Genomic DNA, 24,128 nt, shown 5'->3' with positions numbered 1-24,128 from the left:
AGTTTGTTTCAATTTGTGTCAGCTGAAATCAACTTCCCACTTTCCCAGAAGCTCAGCGTGCTAATATATCTAGGTGTTGAGGGCATCTATTAGCATAGGCTTTGAAGTACTTTGCTGGTATTTTGAATAATTTCAAAAAGCACCAGAAGTATGTAAAATTGTATCAACAGCCAGAACAAGTCAATAGCAGCTGACCCAGCTGATCTTTTAAATGGATCAAGTCAGCTTGTTCATTCTGATACTTAAACTCAAGTAACAACACGAGTCATGTAAACAAAAAAGATTCACTTCACCAACCGCATATTCTCTCTCTGGGAGTCTAAGCTAGAACTTCTGGTTGCCAATCATTTTTATTCCTCTTACCGTTCTCACACATGTACGTCTGTCCTTGGCTTCATTCATTGCCAGGGTGAGGCCCCACATAAACTTGTGAAACAATACAACATATTCTTCCTAAACAGTCATAAACCCAATGGTATGAACATCAATTTTTACAATGTTAGACATCCCTATCTATCTGGTTTCACTGACATCATTTCATCTTTATCTATTTCAGTACATACTTTTCTCTCTCTACACACCTGCCCCAGCAGTGGTCTCTCCTTGTCTCTACACCTCTACCACCTTCTGACCAATGCCCTATCTCCTCAGCTTCTTTGCCTCTCTTCCCCCTCCTCACCTTGAAATACTTGATATGACCTCTTCCTAATATAGCCTCAATAAAGGGTTCCAACCCAAAACATCGACCCATGGATACTACTAGGCTCATTGAGGCCCTCGGGCCCCTCTCTCTTTGTCCAGATACCATGTGTTCAACTGCTAAATTTAAACTGCAACACTGATACCAAATTAGTTGATTAAAACTGCAATGCTCCACTGTAGCAGAGATTAACCACATACATTCCAATTATTTTTGCAATGTAATGCCTGCCACAGTTTGCATTAGAAATGTTTGCATGTACTGTGGAATCCCAGGGACACTCACCATGCATTTTCCACTAATTTCCTAGGTCATGGGCAGCAAGTTCTGACAAGGATGGAACAGCAAATATTATACCAAAAAATAATATCCAGCTAAATTTGAAGGCAAGCAAATTGACAACATTTGATAGTTGATGAGGCAATCAATATTTAAAATAAAATCTGGTGTTAAACTTTCAACCCACAGAAATATTTAGGTTAATCTGTGCATTTGGTTCAGTGTAAATTTTCCAAAAACTATATTTGGGACTTGAAACCACAGAATACTGAGCATATAAAGTTTACAATATTGTATAAATCCAATATCACCAACATCCCCAAAACGTACAAAATATATTCACAAGCGTTTAGAGGAAGGTGACTCATTTCCTCTCCTTCATCGGGAGAGTGGGCATAATTGTTTTTTGAATTCCCCTGGCTTCCTTAGGGGAAATACTTTCTCAGAGAACTAAACCAAGATCATTTTGTAGAAGAAAAATCAAACCATTTCAACATGGAGCATCCACTAGCTGATTTTGATGTGAATTCTTACAGTAGGAATCAAAAGTGAAAACAGTATATCAGACACTATTGCAGAACCTTTTGCAGAAAGTAACTAAACAATGGCAAAAAAAAAAAGCACATAATGTGGAGTAAGAGCGAGCCAGAAATCTAACAGGGAGGATGCCCAACAATTATGGATTTTCAATATGATGAATTCAAAAAAAGGAAACATTACTGCAACAAAAAATTAAGATCTCAAAACAGAAGGAAGAGTCACAATTTTATGGCGTGTAGAAAATAGTGAAAATAAAAAAAAGCTACCAGATGCTGGAAATCAGAAAATACAAGAGGCACTCAGCAAGTCAGGCAGCTTCTGTGGAAAGGGAAACAGTTGCCTTTCACATTTGAGACTCCATTATAGCACAGTCAATCTGGCAAACAGCTTGCAAAATTTGCTTCATAAAATTTGTTCTTTAACTTGTTCACACAATGACCATGACCTGCATAATTTGAAAGGAGATGTGATGTTGCCTGCTGTCAGCTTTAAACATACAAAGAGGTAAAGCATTCACAGAACTTATGAAATGCAGAGAAAAGTGAGAGAAGAACCAATGAGCTAATAGAAATCACAAGTACAGTGAAACCCCTGGCAAAAAAAAATTAAGGAAAATAAATTAAAAATTAAAATAAATAAGAAGAAAATAATAGGTAAAAATACGCAAGTATTTTTTTTTAAATTGTAAAAGTAAATGTTCTCTGGAGTAACACATAAACCTTTGGTGAAAATGGGAGCAAATATTCAGCCAGCAGAGAGCCTTGGTCGTGCTTTGCTCGTAGCAGGTGTTTGAATAAAGTTCTGTGAAACAGCAATGGCATCGCTCAGGATGAAGAGCTGGTTGATGCCGCTCACCATTGGGGTGACTCTCTTAAAATGTCTTCTTATCCCTGCTTAGTAAGAGTTTGAACAGTAAAATCTGTAAACTTGGGGGAGGACAGGGTGTTAATTATCTATTAGGTTATTGTTCATCTTTCAGGCAGTTCCGAAGAGGGAGAGGAACCTGCAGGTGCAGCGACAGTTAAATGTTTTCAAAGAATTTGTCTGAAAATAAAGTCAATTGCTTTAAGGTTTAGCAGTGTATATTCATGCAAGAGAGGTTTGTTCAGTGTAAGTATCGTACAGTATTTTTATCTTTTAAATTGTTTATTCTTAATGCAGGTGTATTAGTTAGGCATTGTAAGAGTTAGTCTCAAGCAACCGGAAAATACACTTACTCGGAATCTACCAATCTCCATCGTTAACAGGCACATGCTACTAACAATTAACAATGCATTCAATGTCCACTCATTGTCCATGTAGATGTGGGGAATTAACCAGCACTACAGCATAAAGATGATCTAAATAAATATTGACAAAATATGTTCCAGTGACAGTAGCAACATGCAAATTATAGAATTCAGATAATAAAATTGGTCATTAGCGAAAACTCTCTAAAACATTTACAGTTTGTTATTTCTAACCATGAAATCGTTGGCTTCCAAATATGCTGCACTTTTACTGAAAAGCAAAGCCTCGAGATGCTTTACAGGAAAGTTATTAAACAAAATGTAATACTGAGCCACGAGGAGAGGTTATGGCAAATAACAAAAGGTTGATTTTCAGGAACATTTTTGAGATAAGGAGAACGAGGAGTGTGTCGAGAACCATGGAAGTCGAGTACATAACCACCATTGGCAGATCGGTAAAATTCAATGGTCTGGAGGACAGAATTGGAGAAATGCAGATATGTTGGAGTTGAGAGAACACAAAGAATGAAGAACAAGACTGTGGATGAATTTAAAAACAAGGTTGAAAATTATAAAACTGCGAATTTCTCATCCAGGATCCAAATAAATGAGACTTACCCAAATCAGGATTATCCAAACCAGAGTTTGGATTATCCCACTGTTATGGAAGGTAAAGTGAAGGAGGATGGCATTGAAACCATCAAATCTGGAAGTAACCAAAGTATGGGTAAGATTTCAACGCTAGGTCAGAGAAGATGGACAATGTTACCGAGTGTAAAATTTACACTGATGGCAAGCTCTCAGATCGGTGGTCAAAGGGTCATCACAAGGTCTGACTTGACTCTTAACTTGTTAATAATTTGAATCAGTTTCAAGCACATAGCAAAGTGAAGGATGAAGCTGTGGTCGAGAAATAAATTTTGTGAAAGGAACCGAAATCAATGGCTTATCACTATTTAGTCAGAAGAAACAACAACTCATCTCTTGACACAGATATTTTGAGTTAAGGTTTTGTATTATTGGTAGAAATCTAATGCTGTGCTTTCAGATAATGTCACTGGCTGCAGCACACAGATGAGAGGAGAACCATGTGCAGGTTGTTGGAATGAAAGACAATGATGGTACTCTCATCTCCAAACTAACTTTTGGATTTTAACCATATTCCAGAGAAAAGAAGTCAAGAGTGTCCCTTCATTGTAGAACTTCAACATTGTACAGAACTATTTTCCAGATGAAATGCTAAATTATGCTTCAACTGCCTTCTTAAAAAAAGTTGCAGAGCAGCTGTGATGACCTGGGAGAGCAAGGAGCAGAGAGCTAATGCTGCCCTGCACGGTCCTACTGCCCTGCCATGTTGCCGAGAGCTCCATGTAGGCTTTAACTAGCCTGTTAAAGGAATCAATGGTGTTTTATTTTAAATTCATGCAATCATGGGGTCAGTGCCCAAGATGGTGGCACCTGTGCTGGGCAGTCTACCATGAGGGGTGCAGTGGACCATGAGGGGTGCAGTGGACCATGAGGGGTGCAGTGGACCATGAGGGGTGCAGTGTACCATGAGGGGTGCAGTGTACCATGAGGGGTGCAGTCTACCATGAGGGGTGCAGCGTACCATGAGGGGTGCAGCGTACCATGAGGGGTGCAGTGTACCATGAGGGGTGCAGTGTACCATGAGGGATGCAGTGTACCATGAGGGGTGCAGTGTACCATGAGGGGTGCAGAGTCTTAGGGAGCAATTGACCAGTGCAGGTCACCAGTACCGGGAAGAACACCCACATCGCCTCCCCCCCCCCCCACTACATCCTCCTCCCAGCTGAGGAGAAGCATGGAAGATGGCCCTTCAGGAAGGTGACCAAGGCAGCCATCCAGTGAGGGGCTCGCACAGACTGCAGGTGACTTGCGGTCGAAGGACCCACCAAGGCTGTGGGTTGCTGGAGACTGGCTCTTGGGAACCAGCTATTGGAACCAGGATTCGGGAGGGTGCTGAGAGGCAAGAAGGGCATCAGGTGCTGAAGGCTTCCTGATCACATTAGAGGTTTAGATCTGGAGCTCAGGTTGCCAATAGTTTGAACAGGAATCTCTGTGGCTGCGGAGGCAAATCCACGGATACGTGGTGCCTCTGAGGGGACCCTTTTGCTTCTCTTTCCCTTTAATGATCGGGCGCCAGGCAATGCTCATTGTGACTCTCTGCATTGCGGCAGATAGAAGTTGGAACACATCACACATAACAATACATAAAAATGTAATATGTGACAATAGAAGGAACTTGAAACTAAAGTGGTTACAAAAGAATCTGAAGGATGATGTTGAAGGTATTTAAATTGATCTGAGCTGAAGGGGGTATCCAACATCATTTGGACATTTACTGGGCCATTATTACAACGCTGTTTGCACTTTTCTCATGATGCAACGGTATCTTTTCAAAAGAACTTACAATAATGTCCATGAAGCATTTTAGATGTCCTATAAGGGAGATTAAGCATTGCTTTTACTTTTCACTAAGCTAACTGAGGAAGTTGAATGAAGTAGATAAAGACTCCAAAACTTAAAAGAAAACAAATTTATTTTTTAAAATAGTTATCCCATTACTGCATCCAGGACTAATTTAGATTAATTTAATATATGGAACAAAACTTGTTCAATTAAAAAAAAATTAACAAATGGTGAATTTAAATAATGGTAACATTCCCAGCCACTTCAAATGAAAGCAGAAATTGCAGGAAAAACTCAACAAGTCAACAACATCTGAACTTACTGAAGTTTCTTCAACCTGAAACATGAACACTTTTCTCTTTCCACAGATCCCAACTCTACAAATCTCTGGTGAGATTATGTTCAGTTCTGGTCACCTCATTACAGGAAGGATGCGGAAGGTATGGAGAGGGTGCAGCGGAGATTTACCAGGATGTTGCATGGATTGTAAAATAAGTCATGAGGTAATGTTTGCAGAGCTGGGTCTTTTTACTTTGGAGCAAAGAAGGATGAGAGGAGACTTAATAGAGGTCTACAAGATTCTAAGAAGCATAGACAGGATGGATAGCCAGTGCCTTTTTCCCAGGGCAGGAATAGCAAACACTAGAGGACCTGTGTACAAAGGGAAGGGAGGAAAGTTTAGGGGAGATGTTGGGAGTAAGTTCTTTTTTCTTACAGAGAGTTGTGGGTGCCTGGAAAGCCTTGTCAGGGATGGTGGTGGAGGTGGTAACATTAGGGACATTTAAGAGACTCTTAGACAGCCACATGGATGGAAGATTACAATGTGAGAAGGGTTTAATATTTTTGGGGGGAATATATTTTGTTGGAACAACATCAAGGGCCTGTAATGTGCAGAAGTGTTCTAAGTTCTTGATGATGTCTGAAATTTTCTAGCATTTTCTGTTTATATTTCATATTTCCAGCATTTGCAGCTTTTTTGATTCCTACTTACTTCATTTTTGCTGTTCAGACAGCATTTAAAAAACGTGCTGTGTTAATTTGATGGTTCTTTTAATTAATTTGCTTTCCACTTTCATTCATGTATTAGACAGAAAAAATGTCCCTGATTTCTGGGCATGGCGCCAACTCTCTTCCTGGCAAAGAAATGTCCCCAGTGTCTCAATTCAGAAAAGTGTGCAGGCTGCCAGGATCATTTCTCTGCACTGACTTGCCATCTGGATCCCACATTCTCAGATCAAGGCCATCCCTTGTTGCTGCCCACTGCACATTCTAGAGTCAGTATGGTGAAGCAGAGTTTCTGTCCACAATATCAACTGTCATTTCCCTCAATGGATGGTGCCTGATCCGCCAAGTTCCTCCAGCAGTTTGTTACTTTTCCTGTGAAAATTCTGAAAGAGATGGGCTTTTCTGAAAAATGCAGCTAATGGTTGGACCTCTCTCTTCTACATCTGTTTGCAACAGGGATTTTGTTGGTGACCAGGATTTATTTTGACGTGTCTCTGGATTTAGTTAGAAAATATTGTCACTGAAGCCAATGAACAAATAATTTGTCTTCTACAAGGACTCAGAGCATAGTGATGGTCTTCTCAGGTATAACATTAAAACCTAATCTGAACCACAATCTAAAATGGACCTGAATTCAGGAACTTTTAAGCCCTTCCCTACTCTCCCTTGCTTCCCATGGATTCTGAGCCTGTGCTCCAGCCTACTTTACCCTATTTGAGCTGCAGGCTATATTCTCTCTCTCTCTCTCTCTCTCTGTGATCAATCTGTTACCCACCTGTTAAATTTGGATCTTGTCTCTTTACTTCTATGCCCTGTCTCTGCAATTGAAATTGCAGATGAAGTACAATGAAACACCACTGTCAAACCCTTCTGAAAGGAACAGTAATTCACATCAACCCACAGGCAATTCAGTGGACACACTTGGGAGCAAAATTCTGGGAAATTCCAGATCAGTGTCAGAGACCAATGCTCAAGCTTGCTCCCAGAAGAATCCTGAACTTGCTCAGGCTCAGATCTGATCCATCGGTTGCCCTGCAACTTCCTATGGATGCTGAGCGTGACCTGCTGAGCTTCTCCAACACTTTAGTGTAATGCACTTGGCCCCAGCATCTGCAGATTTTCTTGTTTAACTTCTGGATGGTCAGCTGCATTTATGCTGGCTGGTACATTTCTGAGGAAGATACAATAAATAAGTATTTTATGAACCCCAAGAAAAATAATGTGCCACCATTTAAAAATGTATGTTGATCAGCAGCCAAACTTCAACTAAATACAATGTTTTCCCAGTGTTCAGCTTTATTTCCTCAAGTGAGATCATTAGACATTAGTTTCAGCCAAGTGAGTGCAGCCTCAGACTCTGGTTTTTTTTTAAATCTTTACACCAGGTGCTGCTCCACTTCACAGTGGCAATTCAGAAAATGGAGCAGTATTTTGACAACATGGTGCAATTGACCAGTTTGCCAGGCTCTTTCAGAGGACATTTTAAATCACCCATATGAGATGAGTCTGGAGTAATGTCCAGCCCACACTGGGCACTGATATGAAGGGTATTAATGTAACGGATCTGCTTTTAAAGTTCTGATTGTCAAAGTACATACACAGCACTACATACAATCCTAAGATTCTTATTCCTTCAGGCCACATAGAATTCCTATTTATTGATAGTGCAAAAGAGGCAACTGTAAACAAGAAGGAAGTGTAAACAAACTGACTGTGCAATACCAAAAATAAATATACAATTCTAAATAATGTGCTAATAAGAGTCCTTAATGATTCCTTGATTGAGTTTGTTGTTGAGGAGTCTGATGGTGGAGGGGTAGCAGCTGTTCCTGAACCTGTTGGTCCGAGTGGCACTCATACCGCTTTCCTGATGGCAGCAGCGAGAACAGAACACATCCTGGATGCTTGCTGCTGTTCTCCAATAGCAGCGTTCCACGCAGATTTTCTTGAAGGTGGGAAAGTTTTGCCTGTGATGTAAATTGTGTCCACTACATTCGGCAGGGCTTTCCACTCAGAGGTATTGGTGCCACATACCAGGTCATGATGCAGCCTGTCATCACCCTTTCCACTACACATGGGCTGCACTGTTGGCATAGTGGTCAGCGCAATGCCTGTACAGGATCAGTGATCAGGACCGGGGTTCAAATCCCACGCTGTCTGTAAGGAGTTTGTACATTCTCCCCATGTATGCGAGTTTTCCCTGGGGGCTCGTTTCCTCCCACTCTTCAAAATGTACTGGGTATGTAGGTTAATTGGGTGTAAATTGGGCAGCATGGACTCGTGGACAGAAATGGCCTGTTACCATGCTGTACACCTAAATTTAAATGTTTTAAATTTACACATTCGTTCATGTTTGCCAAGGTTTCTGATTGTTGAGTTTGGGAAAGTATCAAGTTTGGTATGTTCACAGAGAGATGAGTCTAGTGATATGATGAAAAGCAACTTTATTGAACACACGGGAAATAAACAGGGGAAGATGTCAAATGATACTTAATTACTCTACTACTTAATAGATATAGACATTTACATCGGACCCAGGTTGGACTCCGATACCAGTGGCCACCTGTTTTCTATAGGGTACGAAACAAAGACTATAATGGTGTAAGCAGGCACATTGGACACAAAGGACTCTGATACCATGGGCTGCTTACCTTACCACATTCTCCCACACAAGTACACATTCACAGACAGGGGCTTCAGCAGACATTCCCAATCCCTATACCCTGGCGTGAAGCAATATATGTTAACTAGCACAATCTAAGACAGGGACTTAAATGCACATTCCTGGTTCCCTGTACCCACATGGCAGCAGCTCAATGGTAAGAACTCCAAACAATACTACAGTCCCATTCTAAGTGTTGTGCACACCTTACCAACAACTCCTCCAGCAATGTCCACAGTTAAGCGACCTGGTGTAGAGCAGTGTTTATAGTCAGGTCCAAGGAGTAGAGAGAGAGAAATATTGCATGTGTCAATTATTATAATGTTCTGAGCTGAGCATCTGGCCAATCACGACACAATCATTTAAATAGACCATCAGTAAGGTGTGCACTCATGGGTGCTCAGAGTTCAACTTTAACGATTTAACTAAACTATTTCTGATGAGGTTTCAAGCAGGGAGATCACGTGATCCACAATGTGCCAGAAAGGGAGGTCATATGTTCCTCCACAATCCAGATATAGTACCAATGTCATACCAAACCTCCACAAACCTGATAAAGTAATGGTGCTAAAGTGTTTTCTTCATGCTATAATTCATGTGTTGGGTTCTGGAAAGGTCTTCCAATATGGTGACTCCCAAGAACTTAAATTTGCTCACCCTCTCCACTTCTGATCACTCAATGATCACTAGATCATACACCTCTGGTCTTCCCCTCCAAAAAAACCACTATCAGCTCTTTGGTTTTGGAGACCTTGGGTCCAAGGTTGTTGTTGTTGCCCCATTCAGGCAAGTTTTCAATCTCCCTCCTGCATGCTGACTCATCACCACCTTTTATACAACCCACTGGAATTTGTAGATGGTGTTATTGACGTACTCAGTCACACAGACATAGGTGTAATATGAGTCGAGATTGGAGCCAAGAGCTCAGCCCTGGGGTGCTCTGGTACTGATGGACATTGTGGAGATGTTCTTACTGATCCTCGCTGATTTTCATCTTGTGAGGAAATCCAGGATCCAATTACACCATGGGGTGTTGAGGCCCAGGTATTGGAGTTTGCTGATCAGTTTTGAAGGGTTGATGGTATTGAATGCCAAACTGTAGTCAATAAATAGCATCCTGGTGTATGCATCTTTGCTGTCCAGGTGTTCCAGAGCTCTGTGGAGAACCAGTGAGATGGCATCAGCCATAGACCTGTTGCTGCAGTAGATAAATTGGAATGGATCCACGTCGCTGCTCAGACTGGAACTGATGGGTTTCAACAACAGTCTCCCAAACATTATCACTGTGGATGTGATTGCCACTAGTCAGTAGTCACTTAGGCAGCGTACCACTCTTCATCAGCACAGGTATGATGGAGGACCATTTGAAACAGGTAGTAGTGAAATGTTGAAGATATCCGTGAATATCAGGATTTCAGTACTCGGCTGGGCATTCCATCCAGACCGGATACTTTCCTGAAGGCGGCCCACACGTCATCCTTGTACTCTGATACTCCACTGTCAGCATTGCATGGGAATACGCAGTGTCCCTTCCTTGTTCTGGTGGTCAAATTGGACGTAGAATTTATTATAATTAAGTAGTTTGTTTGCTCACAAATAGAACTAATTAAAGTTCCAAATGCCAGATTATTTAAATTGAATTTAAATTTCACGGTTGCGTGGCAGGATTTGAACACAGGTTTCTGGACTGCTAGAACAGGTCTCTGGATTACTCTCGATAAAGGGTACTGACCCAAGATATTGACCAATGATTTAAACCCATGGATGTTACCTGTCCACTGCATTCCTCCAGCAGTTCATGGTTTCCACTGGACTATTAGTTTCGTATTTTAACTGCTAGAACAGGTCTCTGGATTACTCTCGATAAAGGGTACTGACCCAAGATATTGACCAATGATTTAAACCCATGGATGTTACCTGTCCACTGCATTCCTCCAGCAGTTCATGGTTTCCACTGGACTATTAGTTTCGTATTTTAACTGCTAGAACAGGTCTCTGGATTACTCTCGATAAAGGGTACTGACCCAAGATATTGACCAATGATTTAAACCCATGGATGTTACCTGTCCACTGCATTCCTCCAGCAGTTCATGGTTTCCACTGGACTATTAGTTTCGTATTTTAACCTGCTACCACCATCTCCACACAATTTGAGCCCATACAAGCCAGCAGCAAAGTGACTTTTAAATAGCAAGATAGTTATTTTCTTTATTTAGTTATTTATTAGGGTGTGGAGATTACTAGAAAAGCCAGCACTTATTGTTCATGCCTGATTGCCTTTGAGATGGTTAACTGACTTCAACAGTTGCAGTCATCGAAGTAAGATACTCCCATAAGGTCAATTGAAATGGAGCTCCAAGATTTATACTTAGACACAAACAAAATATATATAAAAGTCAGGATGGTATGTGACTTGGAGGGGAACCCGCAGCTGGTAGCATTCTCAATTCCTTGCCCTCTGTGCTACGAGAGATTGCGGGTTTTAGAGATACTTTTGGAGTCTCCTGGATTTGTAACTTGCTGTGCCTTGCTATAAGGCAACATTATTTATTGAAGAATATTTATTTTCTGTATTGCACAGTTTGTTTGCGCTGCAACGTGGCCCTATCACATCATAAGAAGTGAGTCATTGCCGTGCATGGCACACAGTGAGCACAGAAATAAAGGTGTATGTGTCCCTCTTAATGGTGAAAGGTTCAACAAATGTCAAGATTAACTGGTTAATTTCTCCTAGTGGAAACTTTGAAAATTTTGACAAACAAATGCTATATGGGCTCTAGCTGCAGACATCATCAGTTACTTCTTTTAATTGTGATTAATGGACAAATCCCCACTTGTAACCCCATCAAGGAAGGAAAGTCATTGATGAAGCAACAGAAGTTACGTGGGCCAAGGAACTCCTGCCGTGATGTCCAGCCTGGAATAATTGATCAACAACAACCACTAACTTCCTTTGTGCAAAGTTCCTCATTTGGAGTCTTTTACCTGCCCTCAATGCTCATTTACTTTAGTTTTGCCAGGACTTGTTGATGCCAGATGTTTTGTCATGAAAGAATTAAATGTTTTGCTCCATTTGCACTGAGGCTGTGATTCAGTCTGAAGATAAATGCCACTGGTGAAACCAAAACTTAGCATCAGTTCGCATGATGACCTATTTTATAGGATTGAAAATGATTTGAAAATTTTGCTATTTGTTAAACAACATAGATATTTTCATTTTGTCAGATCATGATCCAAATTTTTTTCATAGTAACTCATTTCAGTGTATTAAATGATTAAAAGTTTTGTAAAAGCTTTGAACTCTGATCATTAGGCATTGATTTCCAGGCTAGCCTGTTATTCAAGCCCTGCCCTGGATATTAACACAAAGAATTTTCAATGAATTGATCAGACAAACTGAAAATATTCTAAAAATGCATAAAAAGTATATCCAAACCAGTTCTTAGTCAAAGTTCAAATTTACCGTCAGAATACATACATGACATCATATACAACCCTGAGATTCTTTTTTCTATGGGCCAGGCAGAATTTCTACTTATCAGTAACTGTAAATTGTACATAAAGAACAAAGATATGTATACAAAAGAGAAAAAAGTAAACAAGGGGGGGAACGCAAACAAACTGGGTAATACAGAAAATAAATATTCCATAATAAATAATATGCCAAGAGTTCTTAAATGGGTCCCTGACTGAGTTTGTTGTTGTGGAGTCTGATAGTGGAGGGGGAGCTGCTGTTCCTGAACCTGGTGCCACAAGTCTTGTGGCACCTAGACCTCTTTCTTGATAGCAGCAGTGAGAACAGAACATGTCTTGGGTGGTGTGGATCCTTGATGATTTCTGCAACTCTTTGGCAGCGTCCCATGTAGATTTTCCTTAATGGAAGGGAGAGTTTTGGCTATGATATACTAGGATGTGTCCATTACCTTTTGCCGGGCTTCTCACTCAGAAATATTGGTGCCCATTCCAGGCTGTGATGCAGCCACTTTCCATTCCATATTTGTAGTGGTTTACCAAGGTTTCCAATGCCATACCAAACCTCTGCAAACTCCTGATGATGTAGAGGCACTGACGTGCTTTCTACTTGATGACATTCATGTGTTAGGTCCAGAAAAGGTTCTTCAAGTTGGTGACTCCCAGGAATTTAAATTTGATTACCCTCTCTACCTCTGTTCTCTCAATGATCACTGAATTGTACACCTCTGGTTTTTACCTCCGGAAGACCACAATTAGCTCCTTAATTTTGATGACATTAAGTGTGAGGATGTTGTTGGTACACCATTCAGCCAGGTTTTCATTTTCCCTCCTGTATGATGGCTCATTTCCCCCTTTTATACAACACATTACCATGGGTTACCGTCAGCAAATTTGTAGATGGTGTTAATGCCATTCCGAGCTATATAGTCATAAATGTAAAATGGTAAGTTAAATATTCAGGCCACAGGTTGGCCTTATCAATAGCAGGAATATTAGGAATGCCCCACAAACAACTGGCAATATGGAAAATTGAGAGAACTGTAGAAAGCAACAATATTCCTGTTTCAGGGACTAAAGCACCACTTTTAAAAAAATATATACATTAAGCTCAAAAGAAGTTCTCATAAAATTGCTTTTTATTGTCCATGTAATACATCATCATTTTATTTGCTCTTAAAACAGCAAAGTGTTCATCACACAAGAGACCAACAATAAACTGAGTAAACATCAAGTTCACAGGATATTCATTTCCCTTTTGCAAAACACACTTTCGACAAAGATCAGCCCTTTTAAGACTAAACAATGATTTTGTTCTTTTCAATCAAACATTTGGCAAATATGAGGCAACCAAACTCAATTGAATCAACCAGAATCCAGTTCTAAAGCTACACCAAAGCCATCTTTAGGCACAAAAAGAAGTTTTAATTTCTGAGAACAATTGCAAAATTAACTTTGGCAGAGCCAAGAAGAGTTCACTGCCAAAGTTAAATTTACACCAGCTCTTAATGACACACGCCAATGTGAGGAACAAATTTCACACAGGATCCACATTTTAGCATTAATTTCATGTAGGTGTTCCAAAACACTGTATTTTATGCCTTCCGTCGGTACCTCATTCTGACTGTAAACAGTGAAGGAGAGAACAATAACTGTTCACTGTTCTGACGGCTTCTCCTTATATCTTTACCACAATGTCCCCCAGTTCTCCTGCACCCCACTACCTCTGACCACCCAAAAATATTTCACACCAAACAAAATAACATGCAAATACAACATTGATATTAAGCCCAAAGCTTGACATTCATCAACACCCATTAAAACGAAGGATGATAGTGTGCCAGGAAATAAACAAACAGGATAAATGGTCATGATCCATTTAACTTGATTGTTTGTGCACTTTTTCCATTGATACATATCTATTAATTAGCCTGATTCAACACTTGGCCTGCTGAGTTACAGCACAGACAAGAATTTTGTTTTAAATATAAACCCATCAAACTTAGCCAATAAAACTTTATGCATTGCATTCCTTTTCATGCCTGCTTTGTCATACAATCACAATTGGAACATGAAAGGCCAAGGTGGCAACATTTGAGAAGTCTTTTGAGGATAAATAAGAATGCGCTGGAGAGACCACAGGATAGAATTTCTACTTTGAAATGTGGGTAAATGATAGAGCACCTGGAGGACAATGGTATTAAATCACAAGTAAAATGATGTTTGCCCTCACTATTTAAATACAAAAGTATTTTGCATCAGTAATTTGCACCCAAACATAAATAAGCAGGAGATATCAATAAAGGAAATTCAGTGCACATTTTAACAGTGAAACAGACCAATTTACATGGAGCATTCTGGTGTCATAATATATTTACTAGTGTGGCAAAGATACCTTTGCATTACAATGGAATGGACAGGTCTCATAATTTCATGGAGGAGCAAAACCCACTGTTCTCCAGGCATTTTATACTCCTACACATTGTACCTCAGCAACCGTCCAATTCCGATGATAGTGAACTAACTAAAGAACTAAACGTGCCTCCCCGACTTGCATATTTTGTTCTTGTCTGGGTTCATGGACAGAAAAAAATTAATGCAATAACAGCTCAAGAACTTCATTATCATTATTCCTTGCATGGACACAGCATGTATATTATTAAACTGCACACAATTATAGAGAGCTTCCACTCCCCCACCCCCCCCCCCCCCCCCCCACCCCACCTCAGGAACACCAGTGGTGAAATAAACTCCAAACTCCACAACACCACTCATGCATAATCATTTAGGATGAAACTCATAATTTCAACTAATCAATTAATGTCAGGAGTGATGGAAAACAGACCAACTTGTTTTGGATTTAACTTGACTTTAGAAATTGGGAAGGTTTATCATCAAAATTATAATGGCGCTCTTTCTAACTTGTTAAAATCCATTTTCTCATGATGTGTTCTGGCTTTCTCCACTTAGACCTCAGCTTTTTCTGCCACAAGGATGTGCTGAATGGGTATTGACTAATTCGTAGCATTACATAGGTCTTTGAAAGGTTTTGCATTTTTTTTTAGGGTGATTCCAGAATAACAGCTTTCATCACATGGTCTAGACATTTTAATTGGCTAGTTCCGGAAAACATACATTGTAAGGGTCAGCCTCCAGCCACCAGAACTGAAAACCTACATAGTATCTTTTGCACTAAGTTCATAAGCATTGGTAATATTTAAAAGACGAATCCTCTCTCAGGATTGGCAAGTGGAAGCCTTCCATAATCCAAGGTCTGATTTCTTAAACCAAACATCATCAACAGGTGAAGTAGCGTCAGTGGGAGAGGAAGAATGGTTGACGTTTCAAGCTGAAACTCTATCAGATCAGTGCCCCGTGTGTTTCCTGATTTCTTCTCAGCACAACAGAATTTAAAAAGTGCTTGGCATCTCATTTAATTACATTTACCTATATTTTGAATATTTTACATTAAATTTGATGAATCACTCATCACCATTATTGACAGAAACTTTCCAATTTGAATTAGGATTTGCACATCCAAATGAGATCACGTGTTTAGCATATCCAAACTTTTTTTTAAATTGTATTTAGTGAGATAATTGCATGCAAGATGGAGCGAAGCCTCGGCACACTAACATGAAGCAGGATTAAAAACAAATCACTGCCAATAACCAACATATTATCAAGCTACAGGGATATCCTCTGTTCACATTCAGGCAAGAGGATAAAAGAAAACAGACATCCATGCATTACTGGTTTCCCCAAATCCCAAATTAATTTCCAGAACAGATCTGTCCAGTTACTTCAGAGGCCTAAAAAAACCGTACAGTTCCTCTGCAGGTCGTTTTCATTTTTATATTTCCTCTTTGAATCTGAGGCCTGCAGCCCATATTCCAGACAAACCCTTCAATCCCATTCCCCACTTATTTCCCTATTTTCTCTCACGCCTCTTCCCTTATTTTTGTGCCATCCAATATATACAAGGGGCAATTCACTGTTTCCAAGTAATCTGCATTTCATTGGGATGTGGGAGTAAAGTCTGGGCTCAGGGGAATACATATGGTCACAAGGCGAACATATAGAAATAGGAGCAGGAGTCCTCTTCCCTACAACCCTCAATTCCCTTACTATTTAAATACAAATCTATCCATGTCTTAAATATATTTAATGAGGCTCTACTGCTTCATTGGGCGGAAAATTCCATGACTCTTAAACCTACTCATCTGATCCTTGAGGCCATGTTCCTTATGGTCTCATCTGCCAGGAAAATAATCTTCCTGCTTCTATCTTATCTACTCCTTTCATAATTTTATGTTTCTATCATTCTTCTAAACACCAATGACCATACTTCCAGGATTCTCAAACTTTACAACTCTTTTCTTGATTCAACCTCTTCTGCACTACCTCCAAAGGCAGTATATTCGATGCTATTCCAGTTCCATTTACTCAGGTTTGAATCCAATGCTATTTGTAAGTAGTTTGGTTGTTCTCTCCGTGTCTGCATGGGTTTCCTCTGGGTACTCGGATTTCCTCCCACCCTCCAAAATGAATGGGATTTACAAGTTGATTGGCTTACTTAGTCAGCATAAGGTTCATGGGCGGAAAGAGACTTTTACCATGCAGTATCACTAAATTTCAAAATAAATTTAAAAATATTAATTGCACACCAGCAAACACAACTCACTAAAGTCAGCACCCAAAGTCAGTAATAAACGTACACTACTAGAGCTGAGATGGCATCACGTGAGAAACATGACCTCAAACCATCACCTTTCAATGCATTTTGTTGAATGTGACATTTCAAGAGGATGTCCAAAGGGTTTCTTAGAGGCTTTTTTGCTCAAAAAAGAAATTTATGCTAAGAATAAGAGGAAAATACATGGTCAATAAAATGAATGGAATTCATGGTGGACTCTTAATAAAGGGACAGGCAACAAAAATCCTGCAGAAAACAATCATTCTGAATCAACGGTTCAGACACCAGAAGTTTGACAATAAAAGCACTGAAAAAATTGAATCTCCCAAAGATTTAAAATGGGATACAGCTATAAAGGAACTGGGGGGGGGGGGGGGGGGGGTGGAAAAACCAGACAAATAAGGGCCCTGTAAAAACTGCGCCACATAATAAAATCACCAGTGCCAACAAAAAACCCTTTGACTTATTTTGAATTCAATCACAAGTGACAGGTTACAATGCAAAATCGATAATTCATTGTATTAAACACAAACATCATCTGCCTGAAGTCAATTAATCAGCATGAAGTTCTCTGGAACTAAACATCATTTTTTGAAATTCACACTCTCACATTATTTTTCCCGGCACTTTTGCTCTCTGCAATTTTGTTTAGATATCAAGGCAATGACAAAACTTTCTCATGCTTCCATCGATGCTCGTTGAAACCCAGTTCCAAAAAGTGATGATAAGAGCTGGAGAAATTGTCCTTACATTTCATTACTCTTATGCTCCAAAGTGCTTCTTCAGACTTTAAAGAGAAATGAGAACTCATGGGAAACTGTCTGCAATGCTGAAGCCACTTTGAAATTATTGACTGGTATTAAATGAATTTTTGTTCATCTTAATTTGACCAGGAAAGTTGTTCTAAGTTTTCATGCTTCCTTGTTCAAAGACCTCATTTATATAATGACTTAGACTTTACCCGTGTCATTTAAATCTTGACTTGTGATGTTCAACTCGAAGTTCAAATTATCCATACTATTTGTTTGGCAGAATAAGATGGTGTGGAAATTGATGACTTAGTTAAGAGCTTACAGCACTTATTGAGAGAATGAAGGTCCAATTAGTTTCCCCCCACCCCACCCCCAACCACAAGGAAACCAAGTAAACATCTCAACCACCATTATTCAGAGAAAGGAACCAAATTCATCCTGTATGAGACAACGTATTAAAAATTTGAAATATTAAAAGTGGTTTATACTAGTCATACTTGGTTTTCCAGATCCACAAAAAGCTTGAAAAACAACACAATAAATACATATATTAAGATCTTCATCAAACATATTACATGTAGAAGTCATTTAAAGAGATATACATATATACATTACCCACATAGGGCACAGGAATAATTTTCTGTAAACTCAGAGAAATCAAGCCCAGGCAAAGAGCCAGAGGGTTCAAAACTAGAAAATAAATGCTCACTTACAGTCTGCAGACACTGTGCGGTTAATGGAAGCCATTAAGTCAATGCTGCTGTCTATAAAGCAAGCAGGCAGTTTGATCCTGTAAGTAAAGCTTTTTTGAGAAATTAAAAAAGTGATTAAATGATGGTGATTGGTTTTATCCACATTCATTATAACAAGTAAAGATACAAATACTATCCTTGCACATCCCAACGTTCTCTGATCAGACCCTTCTTCCCTCTATCCTCAGGTGGAACAAAGATCACCTTTAAATATTCAGTGTCTGCATCTACCAACTCACTTAACTGAAAATTAAAAAGAAAATCCAATGGTAATAATGAATACAAATTACCCTCAGTAGTTTTTTTTCCGGACAGTTCTTGTTTGACATCAAGGGAGTTCAAAACACTCATGAAAATGAGCTTGGAAACTAGCACCTCCCTGGCCCCCTGCATTTTTAGTGCTGCCATTAACTTCAAAAACATTCTTAAATGAGATGCTAAGTTGTGGCAACACATCCATTTTGGAGAAATAATGTTGCTACAAATTAATATCTTCATTTCACTGTCAAAGCATAAGTAAGATGAGCTGGGAGAAGCTTCTAAAAGTACCTTCTGAACATGAGATAAGCAGAGAGAGTTTGCTAACTGTTAAATTAAATCTTATGATTCTGAAGCAGGAGGGTCACATCTCTGATAATATGTTACCCTACGGTTAGTTTCCTGCACGACCCTTCAAAAGTTTGTGTTCACTATAAAGTGCTTGTTTAGGCTTTGACACATTCAAAACCCATACAAGTGTGTAAAGTAAAATAATAATGAACATTTACTCTTCAAATACATCAATGTATGATCTAAATTTTGACATAGCTGAATAAAATTCCCTGGTGGAATTCGGTCATAATAAAATAAAGAAATGATGGATGAGAACTAAATATTATATAGACTTGCATTGGCGGCTCAATGTTGGTAATCCCTTTAATTGTCAATGGATCAATTTCTGGGCTTCTTCATTTGGTGCATTGATTCCCTTTTGACTAGTGTTAAATTTCATATGTCAGAAGTAGCTGGTTGTATCTCTGATAAGATTTGCTGCCCAATGGTTATTCCAACTGGAATTTATATGAAAAAAGGTTTCTTCAAGTTCACTCTGGTGATCAAACATGTACATGGGAAGCATGTACAGAATGTGCAATAAAGTATTGCATGCATGTTGAACTCCTGATAATCCACTGCACCAAATTCAAAATGGATTTGAATTTTAGAAATGAGTGCAACACATGCCTTGCGTGTTTAATGCAGCGGATGGTGTACAAGCCATTACCTTGAAATGAAAAATCAATCGATAATCAGATGATATATCTCTGAATCCTATAAACAGGATAAAAACACACAGAATTGGACTTGAAGCACCCAAGAGGATGAGGCTGAAGAGTGTTTTGAATATTCTAATGGAGGAGTATAATCTATCACCAAGCACAGAAAATACAAATTGATTAATAACTGAAACTCAAGTGGAATTAAGTTACAAAGGTTGACAACAGAGAAGCACGTTATGAATTGCTTTTCATCGGTGGCTCAATAACTGTGATGGGAAGGCAATCCCTTTATCTTTAGTGGATTATTTCCTAGTCTCTTACTTTGAGCAGTGGATGGATTCTCTTTTTGATTGGCTGTCATTAAATCTTATGATTCTGAAGCAGGTGGTCACATCTCTGATAATATGTTACCCTATGGTTTTCACCAGTTGGTCTTTGCTATTACTGTATCATTTTAGTCCATCAGTAGCACATAAAACTGTTAAATAATTATTTTCCAAGTTGTTGGATCCCAACTGAAGTAGGGTCACCATCTGTATGTCAGAATCTAGGAGGTAAGCTTGGAATAGCTTGGTGGTGAGAATCTTCTTCTCAGGTATTTCAGTATGTAGAGGGGAAGACAGCTGATCAGAGTGATTACTGAGACTTTCCACAGGAAGGATAATGTGATGATGAAATAAACATCTGCAACAGAAAACCAAGGTATGCATTAGTTACAACTGTGCCTGCTCTAGTATTGTACGGTCAAGAAGTTTCCTTGCATTAAATTTAGAGAGCAGTAACAAACCAAAAACATTTTAGCTCACTACACTCATCTGTGGACCAATGACTGGACCTTCGAAGTTCAACCTAACCTGAATGTATCCAAAGGCTTCAAAATGGGAACATGCAAATCTGATCACACTTCCTTACATTGCTCAAGAGGCAAAAGGATAATGGAGAACATTCATTTGGCTTTGAAACAATAGGCAACTAAAGAGATGAAAGAGGCAGCTGGACAAAATATCTCACAAACAGCACAAATCACATCACCTTAAAGATGTGAATACATTTCATAAAAGTAGCTGACTGACATAAGTCATTTCAAGACATTTGTGAGTCTTGTCATGAGGTGATTTATAATTGTAAATCACTTCATTCCATGTTGAATGTGATACCAATGACAGATGCTCAAAATTCAAGGCTTTACACATTCCAATTCCAGTAGCACTCATCATGAGACTAGTCCACAAAAAGAAAACCCAAACAGTTTACAACATTGTATTAAACAGTCATCAACAGCGAATAAAGTCCCAGACTGAAATTTGCAAGTGTCCTGTGTGCTGGGGGTGGTGGGAACATGTGATCAGGAGCAGGAGAGCATCAGGGCCTCAATATAAAGGGGAAGAGGGGATTCATTTGCAGGGGTTGAGTAAGGTCAGACAGGCAAGTCAGGTGGTGAGCAGAGTTTAGATTATTGAAAGTAGATCAACCCAAATGCAATTCTTAATGGAAGAGTCCACTGGTCTGTGATCTGCTCAGGCAAGTGCCATTTAAATTACATCATGTATCTTGTGATGACCTGAGTCTGGATGAGTGTTTGTGTCATGCAAGGATCCCATGCGCTCGTGAAATCTGTGCTAATGCATCTAAAGGTGCATTTGACACATCTGCATGTTACCTTCAGATGTAATTTTTCCAGTTGATAGAATTTTAGGACAGCAATTTCAAATCAATTCTAATTTGGACACAGCTGAGCCCCAATGGTTTACAATTGAACTTGGCTATCTGGGTCTGAATCAAGTTAGTGTCGCTTAAAAGATATGCAGAAAGAAATGAGAACGTAATAATGGAGAGATCAAAAGTACAGGCTACTTTGAAAAATGGGAAGCTGCTTAGAAGCATGAAAGCGATTTGGAAGTGAATTTTAGGATCTAAATTAGGTGTAATTTTCCGTTTGGAGTCAGGTGAATCAGTGGAACATCAGCATGGGTAAGTTAAGCTGAAAGGCTCTCCCAGTGACCAGAGGAGATAAAGATATACAACTGACATTTTGTGCCTGAACCCTTCTTCCAGGTATCAATAAAAAGCAAACAGGAACCAGAATTAGAAGGTTGGAGAAATGGAAAGAAAAGGCAGGGGGAGGAGTACCGATCAAACAAAATAAGGAGTTGATCATATATGGATAGGAGGACAGGAGAGGGGAAAGGTGAGAATTGATTGGGGGAAGGTAGGTGGCTCTGTGAATGCAGACCTGGAGGAAAGGAGACAGAGGGAAAATGGAAGAGGAAAGAAGCCATAGGTAGAGATGGGCTGCCCATTTCAATTCCCTGCCCCATTCCCTTGCCAACATATCTATCCATGGTGTCATGTACTGCCAGACTGAGACCACCCACATATTAGAGGAACACCCCATCTTCCATCTAGGCACCCTCCAACCAGATGGTATTAACATCAACTTCTCCAGTTTCTGTTCGTACCACCCTCCCCATCACCATTTATCCCTAGGTCTCCTTTCCCCCAGCTCTGGATTCATAGAGCCAACACCCCTCCCCCAATCAAATCTTACCTTTCCTCTCTCCTGTCCTATTGTTATCCAGTTAACACCATTTATCTTTTGATTTGTACTCTTCCCCCTGCCTTTTAATTCAGGTGCCTGCCTGTCTTTTTTTTTAACTCATACCTTGAAGAATGGCTCAGACCTGAAATGTCAGTTGTATATCCTTATCTCCGAAGGAACTGCGAGACCTACCGAGTTCCTCCAGTGTTTCTTTGTTTTTACTACAATTACAGTGCCTGCAGACTTTCAGGTTTCACTCCTGGTAAAGTACAAGGCCTGGAATTCTGAGCACCCTGTCATCAATAACACATTCAGCACAGAAGTAACTTACAATTATAAACTACATCAAGGCAAGACTTAGAAAGGTATTGGGATGCTTTGTGTGTGATGACCTACTTGTAGGAGTTGATGGAATGAACACTTGAATGCATGCCGAGTGTGGAAGTGATCAGTTTCAGTGGCAATGGTTAGAAAACATGGGAATTCATCAAGGTTCAATATCTATATATGTGTGTGAAGGTCGGATCTACTTATTTACTTCAGATCAGCACTCTTCAAAAAGGAGCAAAAACTGGAAGGAAAGGAAGGTCCTGTTGTATCAATCAAAAAAAGAAATTTGAAACGAAACAGAACATGCTGCAAACATATGGCAGATGAGGCAGTACTAGGGGAGAGAGAAACAGAGGTTCAGGTTAAAGTCTATCCCAGTTGCAAAGAAGAAAATTCAACCCAAAACATTAACCCTGTTTCAGAGGTTGCCTGACTATTGCCAGTATTTTCTGTTTTTGCTTCATTTCTTATTTAGTTCACATCTGCTTTATTAAGGTATTTCAAACAGAAAAGAAGATCTCTTGGAGTAGGCTACTTCAGAAATGTACACTTCCAGCTGAATTTTCTAGTTGAAGAACCAATGACTCTTCAAACAAAGGAGGAAAACAACTGTTTTTGAAATATAATTTGAGGAAGGGCATATAACAGAACAGCATTTCATATATTGGGTTTTTGTATCCACTCAAAATGGCTTACATTCTCTGCTTACAAGGGGGGGCCATCCAACTATGGCTAATTACTTTGCAACTTCATCTCTGTATTCCTGTCCTCTTGGTGGCCTCTTGCCTTCCTTCATCTCCATCTACTTTTGCCTTTAATATGTTTGGAGTCCTTTCTTCAAACCCTTTGAGCTTCAAAGAACTCAAAACCTTTGAGATCCCTGCAGGGTCTTGTGTCAGGATGGATGTAGAGTGGATGTTACCCTCAAAGGACCATAACTTCATGTTACTAACTCACTCAAATTATTCTCAATTTGTGCTCAATTTGCTGATATTAATCCAGATTGAAGAAGCTGCTATTCAACTGGGAACATCAGGTAAAAGTCCAAAAAGGAGCAGTGCAAAAATGGCGAGAGGGCTGGAAGAACGAGGTAAAACTAGGGAGTCGGATCAAGAGCTGAGCATCAGCCTGGGAAAAAAAATGAAGCATTTGAGTAACCGATTCTCGAGTGTTGAAATGGTGATGAGAGATATGACGGAAAAAAATGAACGAAATAAAAGATTGTTGAAGACCTGACAGGTTGTGCAGAGATTGAATTGACAAAAACACATGAAAAACTCAAGGCTTTGGGGGAAAAAAAGCCAAAGATTGGGAATCAGATAAACAAGAATTGCTTGAAAAAAATTAGCCATATAGAGAACTTCAGTTGACGGAACCTCGTCTGAATTAATGGACTAAAGGAAGGAATCGGGGAAGAGACCTGTGAACTTTTTTCAAAAATGGATCCCACAAGTGTTGGGAGAAGATAAATTTGGAGAAGAAATGCA

The 24,128-nt window shown here is 39.6% G+C and overlaps 1 protein-coding gene across 3 annotated transcripts in view; it reads right to left on the bottom strand.

Moving 5' to 3' along the window:
• Positions 1–13,437: 13,437 nt before the first annotated feature.
• LOC138735586 (probable phospholipid-transporting ATPase IIA) overlaps positions 13,438–24,128 on the bottom strand; it is a 144,203-nt gene continuing 133,512 nt past the window's right edge. For all 3 annotated transcript variants that reach the window (XM_069883600.1, XM_069883599.1, XM_069883601.1), the window contains exon 28: positions 13,438–20,456. In XM_069883600.1, the coding sequence (XP_069739701.1) occupies positions 20,320–20,456 (137 nt within the window). In that variant the 3' untranslated portion in view covers positions 13,438–20,319. The remainder of the gene's footprint in view (positions 20,457–24,128) is intronic.

The sequence above is a fragment of the Narcine bancroftii genome, chromosome 6 (assembly GCF_036971445.1).
Source record: "Narcine bancroftii isolate sNarBan1 chromosome 6, sNarBan1.hap1, whole genome shotgun sequence".
Taxonomy (NCBI): Eukaryota; Metazoa; Chordata; class Chondrichthyes; order Torpediniformes; family Narcinidae; genus Narcine; species Narcine bancroftii.
Note: the sequence above shows the minus strand (reverse complement) of the source record. Positions and strands in the feature narration are given on the sequence as shown.